At 46.1% G+C, this 19,512-nt stretch overlaps 1 protein-coding gene across 1 annotated transcript in view; it reads left to right on the plus strand.

Annotated features, from left to right (window-relative positions):
• Positions 1 to 19,512, plus strand: part of SLIT3 (slit guidance ligand 3) — a 591,933-nt gene that overhangs the window by 463,994 nt on the left and 108,427 nt on the right. Inside the window, exons 9-11 of the mRNA XM_038535455.1 lie at positions 3,325 to 3,466; positions 12,951 to 13,022; positions 18,299 to 18,370. Of these exons, the coding sequence (XP_038391383.1) occupies positions 3,325 to 3,466; positions 12,951 to 13,022; positions 18,299 to 18,370 (286 nt within the window). The remainder of the gene's footprint in view (positions 1 to 3,324; positions 3,467 to 12,950; positions 13,023 to 18,298; positions 18,371 to 19,512) is intronic.

Here is a 19,512-nt window from a genome sequence, read left to right on the forward strand (position 1 = left end):
CATGTATTCATCCTTTCACTCAGCTGAGATGTGTTCACTGAGTTCACGTTTCATGTCTTAGCCGTGTTTTAGGTACTGGGGATGTAACAGGGAGGAGCAAGTCAGCCAAGCTCACTGCCCTTGTAGGATTCCCGGGCTAGCCTCAGTCTATCCAAAGGCAAAAAGCAGAGGGGAGGGACTTCCGCCCTGACAGCCCTCAGAGACTCAAAGGGAGATGGGTTGGTCCACCGGGCACTCATCAGAGGGGAACGTTTCCAGGGAAAATGAACCCATCTTTCAACCTCATCTTAAACCTGAAGTGTTTTGTTTCAACAAGAGGATAACACCCTCACCGTGTGTGAATGCCTGGCTGGGGAGCCGCCCGCCCAGGATGCTGACAGAGGCTATAATTACCTTTGTTCCTCTCGGCGTAATTAAAGGTGTTGTAAGTGACCCGGTTATGGGATCTTTTACAAAGGCTTTTTTTTTTTTTTTCCCACCTTGACAACATCCCTTGAAATGTAGCACATGCTGCCTACAGAATGAGAGCCACCCTCTGAAAGACTCAGCTCATTCCCACAGGGATTCAAGGCTACCATCTGGGTCTGGTTTCAAGAGAATTAATTTCAGCATACATGTCAAAAGGGGCATTTTTAAAGAAATTCCATTCCAGAACTTCCCTACCACCCTCATGAGCCCTTGCCTATTACTGTCTTTCCCCCCTTCCCTTTCTGACACACCCCGACCAAGTAATCTTTTGACAGATCAAAAGGTTACTTGGTAGGACAGCCATCCAATACCCTCTGCCTCGGTGGATAGAAACACAGGAGGACAGACTTCATTCAGCCTTATAGCCTTGTCAGCCATGTAGTCCCTGACATCTCCTGAACAGGAAGGTGCCCAGGGTGTAACAATTCTCCCGGGCTTTGTTAGGTGCCCTACGCCCCCTGATATGGAGAACCAGGCCTGGCCTTTTTCTCTGGGGAGCATCATCTGTACTTCAGAAGCCCTGACACCTGAAGCCCAGGCAACTTCCAGCCTTTCTAGCAACTGTGGAGAGGCTGGGAGCTCATCACACAGTAGATCCTCTTGACCACCTGCAAAGAGGTAGAGTAGAGGGCAGACAGATGCTGTTGGGTGTCTCACTCCTTCTGCTTCCATTCTTGAAGACTAGGAGGAAGGAATCTTTCGACCCAGAAAGGACCTCAGAAGTCCTGCAATCCAAACTCCTTATTCACTGAGATGGTAGCAAAAAGGCTCAGAGGAATATTATGACTTGCAGACAATTAGTGGCAGGACCAGACTCATTAATAGTAATAATAACAGCAACTAACATTACTAAGCTCTGACTCTGTGCTGTGCCTTCTTCTAAATACTCTATATGTGTTAACTTCCTTTGCCTTCACAACAAAGCCATGCTATGAAATAAGTACTGTCATCTTCCCCCATTTTTCAGATGGGAAAAACTGAGGTTCGGGGATAAAAGGATGAAATAACAGAACCAGGATTCACACTGAGGCAATGGGACTCTAGAGCCCACACTCTGAGCCACAGCACACTCATTCCTCATTTGAGACTCTTACAGGCTGATTCTCTGGGATTACCATTTCCTCAGAAATGGAAAAGTTTCCCAGTCTAGAACAAAATGGGTATCCCCCCTCTCAGAGAATGTTCCAGTTGGGGACTTTCATGTAAGCCATCATCTCTCTAATGCTTTTCATGGTCTCCATGAGACCTGCTAGTGGAACACTGGAGAGTTTGAAGTCCTTGTGCCCTAGACAAGAATATTTTCTCAAATGTCCCAGCTAGGAGGGTATTTTCAAGTATTTGGGGTGTGTGTGTGTGTGTGTGTGAGAGAGAGAGAGAGAGAGAGAGAGAAAGAAAGAGAGAGAGAAAGGAGAGGTAAGGCCAAGGGAAATAAGGGTCTTTGATCACTGGGTTAGCACTTTCCAGCAAGGTAAATATTCCAAATCAAGCCATCGCATCCCTTTGAGCTTTTGCAGAAGGACCTGTTTCGGGCACAGGGGCTGTCGAATGTGGAGAGGGAACCCTTTTCTTTGAGTCTCAGTGTCCAAACAGGCATTTGCTGCCAGACCCCCTTGGTTCTCTGATGCAGCCACTGTAGCTGGACCATCTCTGGCTTCCCAGACTCAGCTTCTCCCATGAACAGAGGTCAAACCAAAATTAGTCTTTCTCTGCAGATGTTTTTGTGTTTCATATTGAGGCTCTATCAAGGGGTGCTGAGCTAGAAGTCCCTCGTCAGAGCAGTGAGGAAATCTGCAGAGTTGGTGTGAGCTTAGTGTCAGCCCGTGCCCTCTGCCCTGAGGATGGGGGTCTGGAAAGATATTGACATAATCCCTGATGAGTAGATCTAGCAGGTGTGGGGTAAGGTCCTGAGGAGGCTTTGGGGTTGAGTTTGCCTTTTGAGCCATGGCGTCCTCATTTGGAAAATTAACCACAGGTTTGAGATTCTTATTTCGCTTTGAAGAAGTAGTGATGGCATGAAAACTTTATGTCTTGAAAACATTCTAATTTACTTCTTGGGGTCCTTTGAATCCTGAGTTATTTTGCTAATGTATGTATTTATCTATGTTTGGCTTTCTGTATAAGCTCCTTAAATGGCGTTCACTTGGGCTTTTACCACTTTGCTCTAAATTCACACCAATTCTCATCTCAAAACTAAAAATTAAAAGCTCGCCTCAAAATTAAAAGCTGATTCCAAAATACGCAGTAACTTATTTGCCTTTTTTTCTAATGAGATCAGTTTTTTTTTGCATGTTCTCTGGACATAAAAGCTATTTGAAAATGCCTTGGATGATGTCACTGCTGATGACTATTGACACTTGGACAACATCGATGGCCCAAATAATGAAATTTTGACAACTTTTTCCCTCTCAGTTGGTTTTATAGTGAGTTCTAACCTCTAGAGAAAAGAATGAAAATGTACCTATACTCAGCATCCAATCCCCAAATCAAAGCCAAAAAACATGCGTGTTCATCCAAACATTGGGCACTCTGAGGGTGTAGTCCCAGTGTATGCTGTTTGCATTCCAGTGGTGTATTTTCATGTGTGATTGACTCTGAGAGTGACCCTTTCTCTGAAAGACTAGAATGATGGGATGACAGAGCAAGTAGAACTATCCAGAAACATGGCAAAGACAGACTCTCTCCTCTTGGCTAAATATTTAGCCATTGGCAGCTGTATCTCCCAGAGGAGAGGATATGTCAGCTGGTGAAAATTTTCAAGTAGCTTTTTAGGTGATGCTGGGAAGCTGGGTAAGGGGCACAGAAGCCCAGGTGGCTCCTGACACCGCCGTGATTGACCGCTGTGTTCTGGCCCCACAGGCCCCCACTCAGAACCTCCATCCTGCAATGCCAACTCCATCTCCTGCCCCTCGGCCTGCACTTGCAGTAATAACATCGTGGACTGTCGAGGGAAGGGCTTGACCGAGATCCCTGCCAACTTGCCAGAGGGCATCGTCGAAATGTAAGTGCCCCATCTGCCACCCTCTGCCCCTGGCGAGTTCACCTCTCTATCTCAGCCAGTCCCCCAGTAGTCTGGCAGCACGTTGGCCTGTTAGAGCTAACGATTAAAAGCACTCAGAAATCTCTTTGCTACCCTTCCGGGCTCTCCCAGGTGTGATAGCTCAGTTGTCAAGAGCATTGATTCCAGAGCACAGTCAGCAGACTCTACCCGGTGGTCCAAGTATGCCTACCACATATTTCTGTAAATAAGGTTTTGTTTGGAACACGTCCATACCTATTGCATAGGTATGGTCTATGGTTGTCCTCGTAAGGCAGTATGACTTAAGGCCCAGCAAGCCTTCTACAGGTGCTATCTGGCCCTTTACAGTAAAAGTTTGCCAGTCCCTTCCCTGGAGTCACCCTGTGATTGTGTCCTAGCTCTACCATTTACTGGCTGTGTGACTTTGGGCAAAATCATTGCTCTTTCTTCTCTAGTTCTCTCATCTATAACAAAGTGATAATTATAATATTGTCCATGGGTTATTGTGAAAACAGAATGAAATACTGCGCACAAGCCCTGAGTACAGTCCTTGGCACCTAGGCAAGTGCTCTAAGCAGGGGTGGTAGTATTGGCAGAAAGTATGTGAATGATGAGCTCATTTCATAGCTACCATGATCTGAGCAAGAGATTGAATGGTTAATCCTTTCCAATCAGATGGTTGTACACTAGATTTGGTCTGCAGGTACAGAGACAAGATTGTGCATGTCTCCATGTATGTGCACAAGTGTTCGAAATTCCACTATAAATGTGTTGACCGTCTAGCTCAGTCTTGTCTGCTTTTCTCTCATGCATTAGAAAGTGGCCAATTTCCCATTCTGGATCAAGTAGAGAGTCAATCAACACTGACCTCAAGATCACTCTTTAAATGACCACAAGTGTTTTCATTTTCTACTTTCACTTTTAGGTGGCGTTATTAAAATACATGGTAACCTAGAACCCTCCTGCTCCAAATAGCATTAGATAAAATCCCTCCAAATAAGACGCATGTTTCCCTAGCCTTTCTGTTCATCTCCACCCCCCTCTTCCTCCTCCTGTGCATGCCCTTCTGTTCCGTGTTCCCCACGCATTCTGATAGATGGCCCATTCACTCTTTCAGCCATTCACACATTCATTCAACAAACATCTGTTGTTAGCCTATTATGTTCCAGTCATAGTTCTATGCTTGAGGAGCATCAATGAATAAAAGAGAGAAATTTTTTGCCTTTATGGTACTTGCATTCTGGGGGTAGCGGAGGGTTAATAAACAATAAGCAAAGCAAATTATATGAAGGGGGTGGCTTCTGTGGATAAAAATAAAACAAGGAAAAGTTTGGAAGTAAGTAGGGGAAAAAGCAAGTGGATATGTGGAGGAAGAGTGTTGCAGGTAGAGGGCACAGCACATGCAAAGGCCCAGAGGTAGGAGTTTGCCTGCTGTACTAGGATGCCAGTATCACTGGAGTGAAGTAAACATAAGGGGGAGTGTTGGAGGATGAGATCAGAGGGGCAATGAGGAGCTGGGTCAAGGGGGCATTCTAAGGACCCTGCTTTCATCCTGATTGAGATGAGAAGAAATATATGATTTACCGCAGTGGAAACTCAGTTTCTTCTTTCTTCACTGGTTTTACCAGCTTTTCCCTAATTCCCTTTAACTTTCTTCCCCTAGCCCCAGTGGACACAACCCATGCCTGTATCTCTTCCTGTAGGCAGGAGCTAGTCAGCAAAGCATCTTTTTGGCCTAACATCCACACCTTCTGTGGCCTTCACTCAGCCTTCAGTCTTCCTTTCAGCAGACCAACAACTAATTCGCTTCACATTTTGCTGTTTCCCTTCACCCCTCATGGTCTATTGCTCTAGCCTTGAAGACCCCCTCCTTCCATGGAGTTCACGTAGACCCCATACCTCTCCTGCTCATCCCCTGGTTTCTCTTCTCCCATTGCCTTCTGTTCCTGGCCTTACTCTCTCCCCTTTCCATGCTGTTCCCCTTGTCTCTATCTTCCTCCCCTGATTCCATTTTCCCCCCTCTCTTCCTCTCCCCACCCATGATCTTCCCACTTCACTTCCCAGCTCTATCTCTCTCTTCACCCAGTTCATACTTTGCCCCTTGTCCTAAGAGCCCTCCACCTTCCCTGTCCATCCATGCCAGGGTAGGGCTATGGCCCACCCAAGACAGATGTTCAAGAAGGATTCCTCCCCACGTTCATCTCATTTCAGATTCCCATAGACCTTGGCTTTCTTCTCTGCCCCCACTTCATTCCTTTCTTCCTCCATCTGTCAGGTTTTATCTTCCCTCCTTGGCAACCATAGATGTTTCCTCAAACCACAGCCTGATGAAACAGGCCAGTATAGTAGTCAGTCTATGACTTGACCCCCACCAATGCCTGACTCCCCCTCCTCTGCTCCACATCTCTACACATCTTCAACTTGGGTCTCACAGGCACACAGCTCAGGTGTCTGGGAGGGAGAAATTGCAGATGTCCACATCGGAGGTGGGACCTATGCAGACCAAGCCATAACTGGACTATTTGAACCTCTACTAGTACTTCCTGTGGGCTTATATGTTCAGGGTAGCAAAGGGAGCTTGGCTCATACCTGGACACCAAATTTTTAAAAGGGTATTAACAAAAGAGAGTAGTGATTTCTGAAAGACTATCAGATGACTGATATCTTTCTCTCAATGTGAGGTAAAGTGAGAAAAACAAGAACAATGTGATGTTTTTCTATTGAGCAAAAATATCCAATTTAAAGAACTCTCCTTTATTTTAAATTCCTGGACTTCCTTATTCTGTTGTTGTTGTTTTTAAATGCCCTTTATCTTATGAAATGGTGGCCGCTGAAGGCAGAATATATGTTTGTGGGTGCATGCACATGTACATTATAAATATGTGTTTATGATTACATGTGTAATTATGATGTAACTATAAATGTATGTCATATATAAACATGTATTATATACAACACACACAGAGCATCTTAATTGGCAAAATAAAAGGTCTGTAATCACTTAGCCTGTGAAATCTGAAAGTCTGGGAATGACCAACCTAGCTAGAGTGCTTCTAAAAACAAACAGTTACAAACAACAACTGGATTCTTAAGAGTGTAAACCATAAATTCAGGGAGGTAGATCTACATACCAGCTCTGGCTGTACCTTTTAGCTATTGGTAAATAACTTTTCTGAGTCTTGTTTTCCTCAACTGAAACATGCAGAGGCCAGTGGTACCTTCTTAATAGTTCTTGTCAAAGTGAAATGAATGTAGGCTGTCAAATGCTTAGCATTCTGTCCAGCACATAGGATATACTCTGTTAGCCATGATTGTTATTTTACTACTGCTACTACTATTACTACGACTTTCATTAGGCTCAGTGAGAAGGGTTGGACCATGATAGGAGCTGGAGCTACCTACATATGCGATCCTTCCACAAAGCTAGGTCAGACTTTTGAGGGTTATGGGTGAGAAGAGGTTTAAGAACCAGGTTAGCCACTTGCATTAGGAATTGAGCCTGGCAGTAGCTCTTCTTCATGCAAATGTATGCAGACATGTAAATAAGGCTGCCCCAGCTTCCTGAGCACCCATGGCCCACCAGACAGATTGCCTAGGATATCTCCGTCTGTGCTTGCCTCATTCTCCTCTGTGATGAAATGAAGCTGAGACATGAAAGCAGATGAGGCAAGACTCTATGGTTAGGAAGATACCTGGAGAAGTGACATGTAAGAGAGACTTTTGAGGAAGAAACAGGCTCATTCCTCATGGCAACAAAGCCCATGCCTGGGGTCCCGTGTGTTGGCCCAGAAGTTTTGAAAGCAGCTGAAAGGCATCTTCTTAGCAGTGAGAGAAGACCAGCAGATGGGGGAGGTTGAAAGATGAGGCAGGGAGTAGAGAGTTGAAGCTGCAGTACGCACCCCAGGATGAATAGGAAGTGTCTGATTTATCATCCCAAAGACATCTGAATGTGACTTTTTCTTTTTACTGTCAAGAATTTTGCCTCGTGTCCATGGCACCTATACAATCCAGATTTCCCCTTTCTCCTTAGGGATGCTTGGCACCCTATCAGGCTCTCCAGGCCCTATGCACAATCCTTAGCCAGGAGTGATGCTCTAACACCTCGGGAAGGGGTCTGCACTCCCCAGCATTTGTGGGGAGGAAGGGCTATCTCCCGTGCAAAGCAATCTGGCAAATTCTTTTAGAGTTTTTTTTTCAAAGCCAAAGCAGCTCAGAGGACTGTGTGCTGGTCTCCCCGCATAGCAGAGCCAATTCCTCTAAAAATAGCTTTCTTCCAGAGAACCCGCAGTGAGACAGTTCCCTGCAGATTTTCCTCGAAACTGAGTTCCCACCAACACCACCATTCTAACTGCTCCCTGTCGTTTCTCTGAACCAGCTCCAGCCTCTAGGAGGGGTAGATTCCGGGAAGAGCCAGAAGCTCCCACCTTCCTCTCTTCCGTGGTCTTCTGTCTTCCCTCCAGTGTCCTCAAGGCTCAAGAGGACCATCTGTACCTAGAGTGTCATTTTAATCTCTGTCCCATCTTCTTCCAGTTTGCTCTACCCACCCCCAAACACACACACAGTGCCATCCAGGGTGTCTCATGCCCTCTACTATAGCAGCTAAATTTAGTTGATGGAGAAAGGCTGTGGATGGGTTTACTGTCAAGTCATAAGTGAAAGCATCTGGGGGAAAGGTAGCCCTACTTTGCACCTTGTCTCACCTCAACTCCACTGTTTATCTGGGGTGAGGAGATAAATTGTGGTTTATCTGCTTAACAAAAGCAGATATTCTCCCATTACACTGTTCACCAGGGGATTTTAAAAAGAGAGAATGAAAACAAAACAAAACAAAAAGTAGCCAACAGAACAAAAGGACTGGAGGGTTCTGGAAGCCATCAACATCCGGGATTCTTAAATGTTCTGAGAATACCAGGTTTCTGAGGGACTGTTACATGGAAGGAGAAGAGATGGGGTGGGATGGGGCAGTGGTATAAAGCGGAAGCTGATGAAGCACAGAATAATCAGGAACAGAACATTGGGATAAATAGTCCAGGTGTACATCCCAGTTTTGCCTCTCACCTAGAGCACCTTCCTTAACATCTCCTGCTTCACTCGGTCACCCTGCTTTGCAAAATGGGATTCATCAGAACTACTAGAGATTTTCTATGAAGACTAAATAGCACAATATTAGCACAGTGTTTGGAAGACATTGAATAGAACCTAAAGAAGAAAAACTTATGCAGGTGACATGTATGACACAATAGAATGGTTTAGTCTTAAGTTCCCATACTAATTTTTTTTTCATTTTTTTCCCCAAGATGATTATAAAAAATTCTCTGGTATAGGCATCTGGGCATATGCATATAATAAGGAAAGCAAATCTGGTTCTCTGTCTGCACCCCCTCTTTTCTGTAGGCAATGCCAGGTATTCTGCAGAGCAGGTTAAGAATGACTCATGTCTCATATGCCTGCATCCCTCATCTTTGTTGTTCTTACATTAATAATGATACTTGCTTCGTACTATTGTTGAAGGAATAAAATGAGACGGCATGCAAAGAGCACAGTGTCTAACCTATAAAAAGCCCTCAATAAATGGTAGATGTTTGTCATTATTGCCACCTCAGCCACACCACCACCAATATTCGAACCCAGCTCTAGAACGTCCTTATCAGGTGACTTGTAGCCATGCCTTTGCGCTAGCCATGCCTCTGCTAGTCCCTCTGGCATCATGTTGACTTATGCATTGCTGGAAATATATTGTGTTCAGTCGCATGTTTGCAAATGACAGATCATTAAGGAAGCACCGAGAAACTAGGGCAAATCAATACAGAGCGCAAATGGCTGAAATCCCCATCAGATGTTCCCATTGTTTTTACTGGTGCCGGAAGATGTTCAGATGTTTGATTTGTATGTTTGTTTTTATGCTAGTTCTATTAAATCAGTTTGCAGCCTGAAGAATGTTTGCCAGACAAAGAGAGACACATGTGCCATTTAAGAGAGACCTAACACAGCTGTTGGCTACAGACACCTCTCTAAATGTGACAGTTTTTGCTGATGCTAATGCTGCTTTTTGTCCTTCACACCGAATTTTTGTCACTGGGAATGTGGATCTTTGTGTGCTTATTCCAGGCTGTATAAAACCCCCCGGGGGTTCTAGGCCACGCAGAGACTTGGCGTGTGCACAAGCACTGTAGGCTTACTCCCTTGATGAGGGGGCCATTTCCCCGAGGATGAGCTGGCAATGACTAAAAATGGAAATGCCTCCACTCCAAATGAGACTCAGCAAAGCTCTGTGACGGAGAGTTCAGGTTTTTGAATGGGACAAACTTGACTTTCATCCTGGCTGTAGTTCTTCCTGGCTTTGTGAATTTGGACAAGTGACTTCACATCTCTGAGCCTCCATTTTTCTCATGTTTAAAGTGGGGTTGGTAATAATGAGTAGGATTTGCCTCATTGAGGTGTAAGTATTAAGATAAACCAACCATGTAAAACTCTTAACCTAATGCCTGACTCACAAGCACCTGATACCGATTAGGTCCTACTGTTGTCATTATCCCTACCCTCACCCTCACTTCACATTTGAAGAATACAGACTTTTCACAACTACACCCACTCCCCCCAGACAAACTCTGATGCCCTTGTGGCAAGGTTAACCCCATGACATTGGGTCATGGCCTTGGAGGTCCATAGGGGATCCACTGTCAAGCCAGGAGCCACAGCAGCATAAGAAGCAGAGAGGTGGCAGAGACAAATACCATCCCTAGAGTGGGCAAGTCTGATGAGTATAGGATGCACACAGCCATCCCTGTACTCCTGATTGGAGTTCTTGGTTCAAAACCACACCTTTGCACTCTATTTGCATAGTTATATATACTTACATCTATACCGCATCTCCCTCAACTCCTGCAGCCTTTTTACAAAATATTGACTTTTGCAGAGGCCGCATGATGTCTCAGCATAAGCACTGGGTCTTAACCTCCTAAAATCTTCTGTGACACTGGAGAAGTCACTTTAGTCTCTAGGCCTCAGTTTCTCTGTTTTCAGAAAGAAAGGCAGTATGTCCAATGGGTTGAAATATAGTCAGCTCTGCCACTTACTAGCTCTATCACTCTGGACAGGCTATGTGATTCCTCTAGATTTTATTTTCCACATCCACAGAATGAGGCCAACACAGCCTGCCCCATAACTGTAAGGATTAAAAGAGGTAACATAAATCAACTGCCCTATCATAAATGATAGCTCTTCTTCTTTGTTACATTAGCGATAGAATTGGGTTCTGTAGTGGACTGTCTTGGGCTGTCGTTATCCTCAGATTGTTAAACTCCTTGGGGACAGGTACCACCTATTGCTCACTGGTTCATCCCTCCCTTGGCTCTTACACCCCTTGCTAAAGTGGAGACTAATTGATTACGAATTGCAAACACAGCCGGCTGACCTCACCCCCAGTGCTGACCTGACTTACCTGGGCTCTTGGCCTGCAGCTGGGAGCAGTGGATTCTCTTGCAAACACTGAGGGGGTTGCCATCGTTACAGACAGTGGCTCTCCCCAGGGGCATCATCCAGCCACAATCCCTTGCCAAAGTGGCAGGTGAATCACAGGATTCCTGGAGAGCATTTTCCACCTGACTGGCAGCCCCAGAGACCCATGGAGCTGCTGCCTTGGCTGAGAAATCCCTGCTGAACTCTGCTCAGCTGGAAAACAAGAACGTCCTTGGAACTTCTCAGTCAAGGCAGCCTGCCCTGAGTCTGCTGCCTCGGTAGGTGGCTGTATCCGGTAGCTCACAGACTCTGAGACCTGGTGGCAAGCTCTTGTGCCTTACCATGAGCCAGCCAGGCCCCTGTCCAGCCAGCCTGTGCCCATGTGCCCAGCAGAGCAAGCTCCCCACCTCCTCTGGCAGGCCACAAAGGCTTTCTTAATAGACCGTGGCAGTCTCATTTGTAGACTCTATTCATCCAGCAGCCAAGAATGATCTGTCCTGATGCTCCCTCTCTCCTCCCACCGCCCTTCCTCTTTCTCTGCACCCTACCCCCACCCTTCCTTTGGCCTGGAGAGTGATTTGTCTGTGTTATGGGTAGGCCTGACAAACCATTCCACATTAGCAGCTGAGATGTTGTTTGAAATGGGAAAATTGCTGGCAAACTGCTCCATTAGCGGTTCCAGTAACAAATACTCTCTTCCCCCAATGAAGATGAGATCGCAGAGGCACAAATTAATACGACTGTCTCCCCGACTCTGCAGCGGGGATTACTCTTCAAGATGAATGGGTTCATCCCAGCCAGAAATGTGCATCCACTAGATGTAGCTAGCCTCCAAGGGAGCCACTTCCACCCGTATGTTCCTTCTGCTCCCCCCCACCCTTGCACACACCTTTTTGTGTGTCTTCCCAGCTAAGGGTTTGAGGACCATCTATGCCAAATGAGGAAGTGATGAAAAGATCTATGCCTTGGAGAGAAGGGAGATGCACGAGAAGGAGATGCTAAGTCCTCAGCTGAGGCCAGAGCATCACTCATCACCTCTAATAAAGGGCCTGCCTCCCACTCAGGCCCGTTGCCCATCACACTTGCTCTTGGTGCCAGGAAGTCATCTGAGGAGAGAGAGAATAAAGAATTGAGATGCTCGCTCGCTTGCTCCCCATAGCCCCTTCTCTTCAAGGAAGTACTGAGCCCTGGGCCTGTGGCATTTCTTGTCATTCTAGAATCCTAGGAGAGGAAGCACTTCTGGAGAGGCCATAACATGGTCAAACCTCAGATTCCAGGAGCAACCCAGGGGAGTGGTCCAACAGGGGGCCCTAGGGTCCTAAGGGTGGTGTCAGAGAGCTGGTTTGAGGAGTATCAGGCTGGGAGCCTAAAGACTTGAAGACTGTTTCTCCAGCACATTGGAACAGCCCAATTGAAAAAGCCGGAAACAAACATCAAATGTTGCTATTTATTGTATATCATACTCCTGAAATTAATAAGTCATTTATACCTTAATACAAAAAAAAAAAAACAACCAGAAATGAAGCCAGCCACTTTCCTTTCTGCCTATACAATACCCCAGTAGCAGTGGGGTTGAATTTTTAACCAAGAGATGACACGCTTCGATGGCAGGTGGGCATTGCTGGCCCAAAGGCCATTTCTTTTGTCTTCTCTTTATCCCTTTGACTTTTTCAGCACTCTGAAAAAGTCGAAGGTGCTGCAGCTTTTTTAAAGAAACATTTGCCTTCAAAGATGGCTTATAATAAGCAAGAGCCAAAATTACCAAGGAGAAGTCTTTTTTTTTTTTTTTTTTTCTAATTTTTCCAAGGGTGGTTAGGTTCTGGGATGGGTGCTCCATACACCAGAACACGAGTCTCTAGCTTCCACATAGTGTTTGCTAGCCTCCTGAAACCAGTAACGGGTGTCATGTGATGAGAGGGACCCTCCTGTCCTCGAGGCCTTCAGTAACCACCTGTTAACAAGTTGACAGGTGGATGGTTAACTGACTCTGCTCTGCTCTGTTTCTTAGACGCCTGGAACAGAACTCCATCAAATCTATTCCTGCTGGAGCCTTCACCCAGTACAAGAAACTGAAGCGAATGTGAGTTTCCCCTGGGGAAAAATAAAGCAGATGTTTTCATTTGGGGGGTAATATGTCCTGCGTGGTGGGCAACCTGCCCAGATGACAGCCTGCATCACATTCTTCCTAGAGAGTTCAGTATCTGACCTGTAATGTTCTCTGAGATTGGGACGCATGGGTCAGGAGTGTCACTTTCAGCTGGTGAGGTATATGGATTTAGACACCTCAGAGCTAAGGGTCTCTCCAACTAGAGCAAAGTAAAATTATCTGAGTGAGAAGTGGAGCTGAGTTGGCTAAAAAACAAACAAACAAAAAAACCCCTCACACCACCATTCTTATTGCCCTCGCTTTCCTGATGTGGACCTAAAGTAGGAGTTTCATTGAAGATGGGACAGTGGCTTCGTGTCATTCTACAGCATTGTAACCAACATGCCTACAGCCATGCCCACATTCATCTAACAGAGAAGTCTACTGCAAGATCTGAGGATAGAGTGTGTGCTAAAACCAAGTCTGTGCTCACAGAGCTTACATGTTTGAGTGTGAGAACACAGAAAAGAAACAAATACCAGAAATTGGTAAGTTCTAGAAAGTAAAACAAAGGCAGGCCCACCAAAACCTCTCTGTGCAGGTGACTCAAATGAAGGGTGGGATTGAGGAGCTCTCAGGAGAGAGCAAGTGAAGAGCCCTGGGGAGCAGGCACGGATGGTTGGCAGGGCAGCAAGGAGGCTGGGAGGGAGTAAGGGAAACAGCGGTGGACATTGTATTGGAGAGGTAGGTATGTAGGGGCCAGATCCTGTGGGCCTTTTAGACCATGCTAAAGATTTTCTATTCTTTCTAAGTGAGATAAGAAGCCTTGGGCCCTTCCTTATCCTCCAATCACATATATCTTGCCAGTGATTATTCCCACCACCCCCATTAGCACCACATCCTGTAACACCGCCACCACTACATCCTATCAGTGCCGGGGAACACCGACACTGCTGTTCCTTCCCTACTAGGGTACCGCTGACAGCGTCACGCATCATGGCCCTCATCCCCGCCATTGTAGTGACGTCATCATCACCACTCCTCCCCAACCCATGATGGCTCTGAGCACTGCTCTGTAAGTCACTCAGACCAGGGAGCGCTGAGGGGAACCTAGGAGGATTCAGAAGTGGCCCAGCCATTGCCAACATAGATAGAATCTGGGAAGGAGAACCCTTTCCCTTTTCCAGGCTAGAAATCATTTATTGTAGTCCAATAATCAAAATGCTGTTTTCACCTCAGTTACTTACCCTTTCTGGCCCCTGCAGAGGATGAGAGAACAGGTAGAAATACGCACAGACTCGATCTTGCTCCCTTCCACTGAAGGCTGATTCATCGGGTTCCCTTGAGTAGGAGAGCCTCCATTAAGGAGGTTAAGTGTCTGCTGACTCCTTTTATGTTCAAAATAAACATCCCCAAGAAACAGTGGCATTGGTAAACTTTACCCTCGGATTTTGGGAAGGCAACTTCCCATCTCCCTGGAAATCCAAACCAAACAAGATTTTCTCTTGGTACAATTCCAGAAGTAAAACCAACATAATGAACCAGCCCTGAGCACGTACTTTTTCCCCTCCCCTTGGCAGCATTCTTGCTGGAGGAGCTGTATAAATATAGGCCTTAATATTTAAAACCTTGGGCCATTAATCTCCTGGTCTCCCTGCTTTCCCAGCTCACTCCATACCCCCCCCCACAAATTCATTTTTAAAGCCTAGCTTGATTATGCAGCCAGATAGTAATTTCAGTGAAAAATGACAAGTTCAGTCACTGCCCCAACCTATATCTCTTGCATGATTTAAGTTACTGCTCTAATTTTTTGTGAAGTCCAGGTAATTTAGAGCTTAGCTATGTTTTACTGTCCTTTCCTCATCCCATTGGAGTTGCCATGATCTGTGCATTCAAAATTCATAAGACCTTCTCAGTCACAACCTGGGAAGGGAATTTAATTTTTGATCATTTCTGATGCTACTGATATTTATTATGATGCCCTCCTCCCCACCCCCACCAAGAGGATGGCAGTAGGGAAGAGAGACCACTTAAATATTTTTCTGATTAACAGAACTTCACAAACCAAGAATGATGTAGGATGGCTTGGGAGAAATAAGGCCCCTGGTGAGAATGGACTTTGAAACCCTGAGTGTGAATTCCTCTGAGGTGTGCGTGACCAGTCTCTCGCCTTTTTTTTTTTTTTAATTTTTTAAAAAGATTTTATTTATTTATGAGAGACACAGAGAGAGAGAGAGAGAGGCAAAGGGAGAAGCAGGCTCCACGCAGGGAGCCTGACGTGGGACTTGATCCAGGGTCTCCAGGATCACACCCTGGGCTGCAGGCGGCGCTAAACCGCTGTGCCACCAGGGCTGCCCCAGTCTCTCTTCTTAACCGAAAAAAGTTTCCCCTCAACTATGAATGAGCCACACCCTCCTCTTACCTCTAATAACAAACAAACAAAAAAATTCACCTGGAATGAATGACCTTGTCCCAATTTCTCATGGCCAGCTTAGCATAAAAAATACTTCCAGGTAAAAACTAGTATTGGGCAGACTGGGTGGCTCAGTGATTTAGCACCACCTTCAGCCCAGGGGCTGATCCTGGAGACCCGGGATCCAGTCCCACGTCAGGCTCCCTGCATGGAGCCTACTTCTCTCTCTGCCTATGTCTCTGCCCCTCTCTCTCTCTGTCTCATGAATAAATAAAGAAAATCTTAAAAAAAAAAAAAAAAAAAAAAACTAGTATCAAAGTAGAGAAGTTACTTATGAGGAGAGTAGAAGGCACTAGAGAAAAGCCCTTGGTCTTACAGGGCTGGTTAAGTGGCAGCATTGGCAAATGGGGGCCATGCTCATGTGGTTTGGCCAGAAGGGCATGTTCTTTCATTTTCCTTTCTACGCTCTCACATAGGATAGGATTCCACAGGTGCCAGCCTTTCCTGGAGTCCCATACTGTATTCCCCACTCTGAGCCTTGCCAGCAGGGAGTTTGACACCTTGGTTCTGAACAGTCTGAAAAGTCCACTGCCTCTTAGTCATCCATTTTGTAAGCCCCAGGGCATGGCATACATCTGAGACCAGCAAATTGTAAAACACTGTGGCTTAAAGTATGACCCAGGGACCATGGGCATGGGAATCACTGGAGATGCGTTACAGATGCAGGTTTCTAACCCTGCTGTCCAAAGCAGACTCCCTGTGGGTGAACTTTAGTAAACACCGTAGTAATATTTGAGAACCACTGATCAAGAGTGACCCAGATGCCTGGAGTCAGCTCAGGGCCACCTGCTTTGCATCAGGAGGGGTCCAGCATGGAGATCAGTGAGCAGCAGAAGCCTTCTCCAACCTGCCTCCTATCCAGCACCACTGCCTTATTCATCCATCATCGTGAAGTGAGGGGAGACTTGAGATACCCAATAAATAGCTGTGTCAAGTCACTTGTGGCTCTAGGTCCTTCACCTCTTAGGGCTGCCATTTGCTTCCTGCAGAATTAAGAACAAAGAGAAAGTGACCATCACAAGCAGTTCCCAGATAAACTATCACATGTCCAATTCTACTTCCCATCATCTCTAAGACCACAAGACATCCCTCCTGTGCTACAGAGAAGAGTGCATCCAGAAGGCTAGCTGTGGACTGGATACCACTTTGCCCTGACAAGGCTAAAGCAGAGGGCTTCCCTCCTACCCCCAGTTCCAGAACTTCCTCTTGCATACTAGAGGTCTAAGTAGCTTGAAGGGACATCCCATGATCAGGAAAACAAAACAGAACCCCAAAACAAAACAAAACAAAAAACACCCAGGCTCTCTCAGCAGTCTGATCTGAGCACAGACCCCGTGCGCTGGCCTGACATGCCTTGTGAGGCAGGCAGGCTGAGGGTGAACAAGATTAGGATAATCCAGGGCACTTGCTTGTTAAGACCCTTCTACAAAAGTGGAGCGCTGAAGAAAAGCCTGGTGTAAACTGACGAGTTTGTGAGCACAATCTGTGGATTTGTGAGAGGCGATCTTGCCAGCTAAAGGGATAAGCTCGACAGCTGTGCCTAAGAAGCCTTAACCTGTGAAATATCTTTCAACTTACCGGCTTTGGAAGCAGGGAGGGAAGGGAGCAGAGGCCTAGGAAGCTGGGCAGCCCTTTGCAAGCTATTAGAAGGAGGGGCGAAACAGACCTGGGGAGTGTGCTTCCAGAGGTTGGGGGCTGGGTGTCTGGCCTCGCCGGAGGCAGTTGCTTAAGCATCTGCTTAGATGTGCTTTCTTCTCCAGAGTCCCTTGTCTCCTCCTTGTTGACCCTCCAAGACCCCAGCTCTCTCTCTTCTGCACAGAGGCAAAGACCCATTGATCTATTTTGTTAAAAGAAAAGAACTGGAGAGGGGCGTTGTCTCTGGAAATTGGAGCATCTCACCTTCCAATGACAGGAGCCCAGGGGCCACCCCCAAGCTAAGCAATCCAAGAAAGTCTTTCCCCTCAATGAAGTGCCATTAGCAAGAACTAGAGGCTGGGTGCTCAGAAGTCATGGGGATGCACAGACCCACTTCTGGGCTCTGAAGAGGAGCCGGGTCAGGGAGATTCATCTGCCCCAACGCAGCCAGGGGTGGCTGCCTTCTATCACGTGACCTCCCTCTCATCCACATTACCCCACAGCCCTGGGCATCACCCACTCCCTTCCCCGGGCTCGCACCTATCCTAGGAGCACAGCCAGGGACAAATCCACATCCCAGAGCCATCCCGTGAGAATCTCATGATGTGCTTGCATCATGTGACCTGGAGGACACCCCGAACCAGACAGAGACTTAAGTCACTGCTCAAAACATCTTTTCGGGTCAGAAAGGAAAGGTCACTGAGGAGGTGAAATGACTCAGGACAGTATGAGGAAGAAAATCAGCGTTGGCTGAGGCATGAGACAAGAAGATGATGCATGCCTGAACCCTGGCCTGTGTTTGGGTGAGGCCAGCTTCTGCTTCATTTATGCTGTAATTGCTTGGTAATGCAACAAGGCCCTAACGTGACTGGGTGCAGTCCCTCCTACAGAGTGAAGGCTCACATGTGCAAAGCCATATGTCACAGTCAAGATGCTGTGGGTGAGCATTCTGTGAAAGCCAAGAAGAGTGAAACAAATGTACATATTTCATCAAAAGACCATTGAACTGAATGATCTTTAAGCCCTTTTTCTTGTACTATGAATAAATAAACTGATTAATTCTCACCATTTTAAATATCTGAAGTACTTGTTTCACACCTAGGAGTGGCCGTATCACACCTTTGAGCTGTGCTCTCAGACTCTCCCATTAATGTTTTTTTAGAGACATCAGCAAGAATCAGATATCGGACATTGCTCCAGATGCCTTCCAGGGTCTGAAATCACTCACATCGCTGTAAGTGGGGAACAGAGCCGTATAGAGGTGGGAGTGGGGGGTTGGCAATGGGAGAGGGATGTGTCCATATTTTTCAGGAGGTGTTTATCAAGGCTTTATGTTCCCTTACACACTTGTGGCAACCTGGTAAAAGAAACAAATATTTCTTCAGGGGAAATTGATCTTGGGGAATATTTCTACAACCCAAATGCATTATTTTTATTGATTAAGTGCCCAGCAGCTTCCCAGTTATTGGCTTCTAATTCAAATGCATCTTCTGCTCTACCCACAATTCCCCCTCCCACCCTGTGTGCCTCAGCAGCACTCTCGGGAGATGGACGAACAGAATGGTAATGTATGTTTATTACCCATGTGCCCATTTCTCTCATCTATGTGACCTTGTCAAGGGAGAAGCTAATTTTCTTCCCTGATTTTCAGGGTTCTTCTCCAAACCAACTCATGGCCTTTATTCTGAATAAGCATCTACTCCATCCTGTAAAGCCTTCTTTTCTTGGATTGTGCAACCCTAGGGCAGCTTACTAGAAGGAAGCACAGCCTTGTCCACCAGGGACTCAGAGAGCCACAGGGGCAAGAAGGCATGGAGCTTTGTCCTGATTCTACCAGTGACTTACTACATGGCATAGGGGATGTCACTGGAGTTTACTGTATATTTTCCCCACAGACAAAATGGAGTTAGCGATATCTTTCCTGCCTAACATGCATTCAGGGGTGACCATGATTAAATAATTGGCAGTACCTATTAAGCACTTACAGCGTGCCAGGAGTCTTGCAGGTTTAATCCTCATAACCTAAAATATAGACTCTATTCTCATCTCTCTTTTACAGTAGAAGAAATGAGGTGTTCTAAGCTCCACACAGACAGGAGTTTTTATCTCTTTTGATCTCAAACAGTACCTGGCTCGTAGTAAATGCACAAAAATAAAGCTTGTTGAATAAGTATAATTATCCAAAGTCCACAACTGGGAGAGGCAGGATTTGAACCCAAGCAGTGCAACTCCAGAACCCATGCTCTCAATCCCCATGCTATGCTGCCTCTCCAGGTAATGTGAAAGATATACACTGAGACACAAGAAAGCTATCATCAGGTGATATTATTTATATCATTTGATGACCTGCTCACTGAGTACGGGTGAGGATGCTCA

Source organism: Canis lupus, chromosome 4 (genome assembly GCF_011100685.1).
Source record: "Canis lupus familiaris isolate Mischka breed German Shepherd chromosome 4, alternate assembly UU_Cfam_GSD_1.0, whole genome shotgun sequence".
Taxonomy (NCBI): Eukaryota; Metazoa; Chordata; class Mammalia; order Carnivora; family Canidae; genus Canis; species Canis lupus.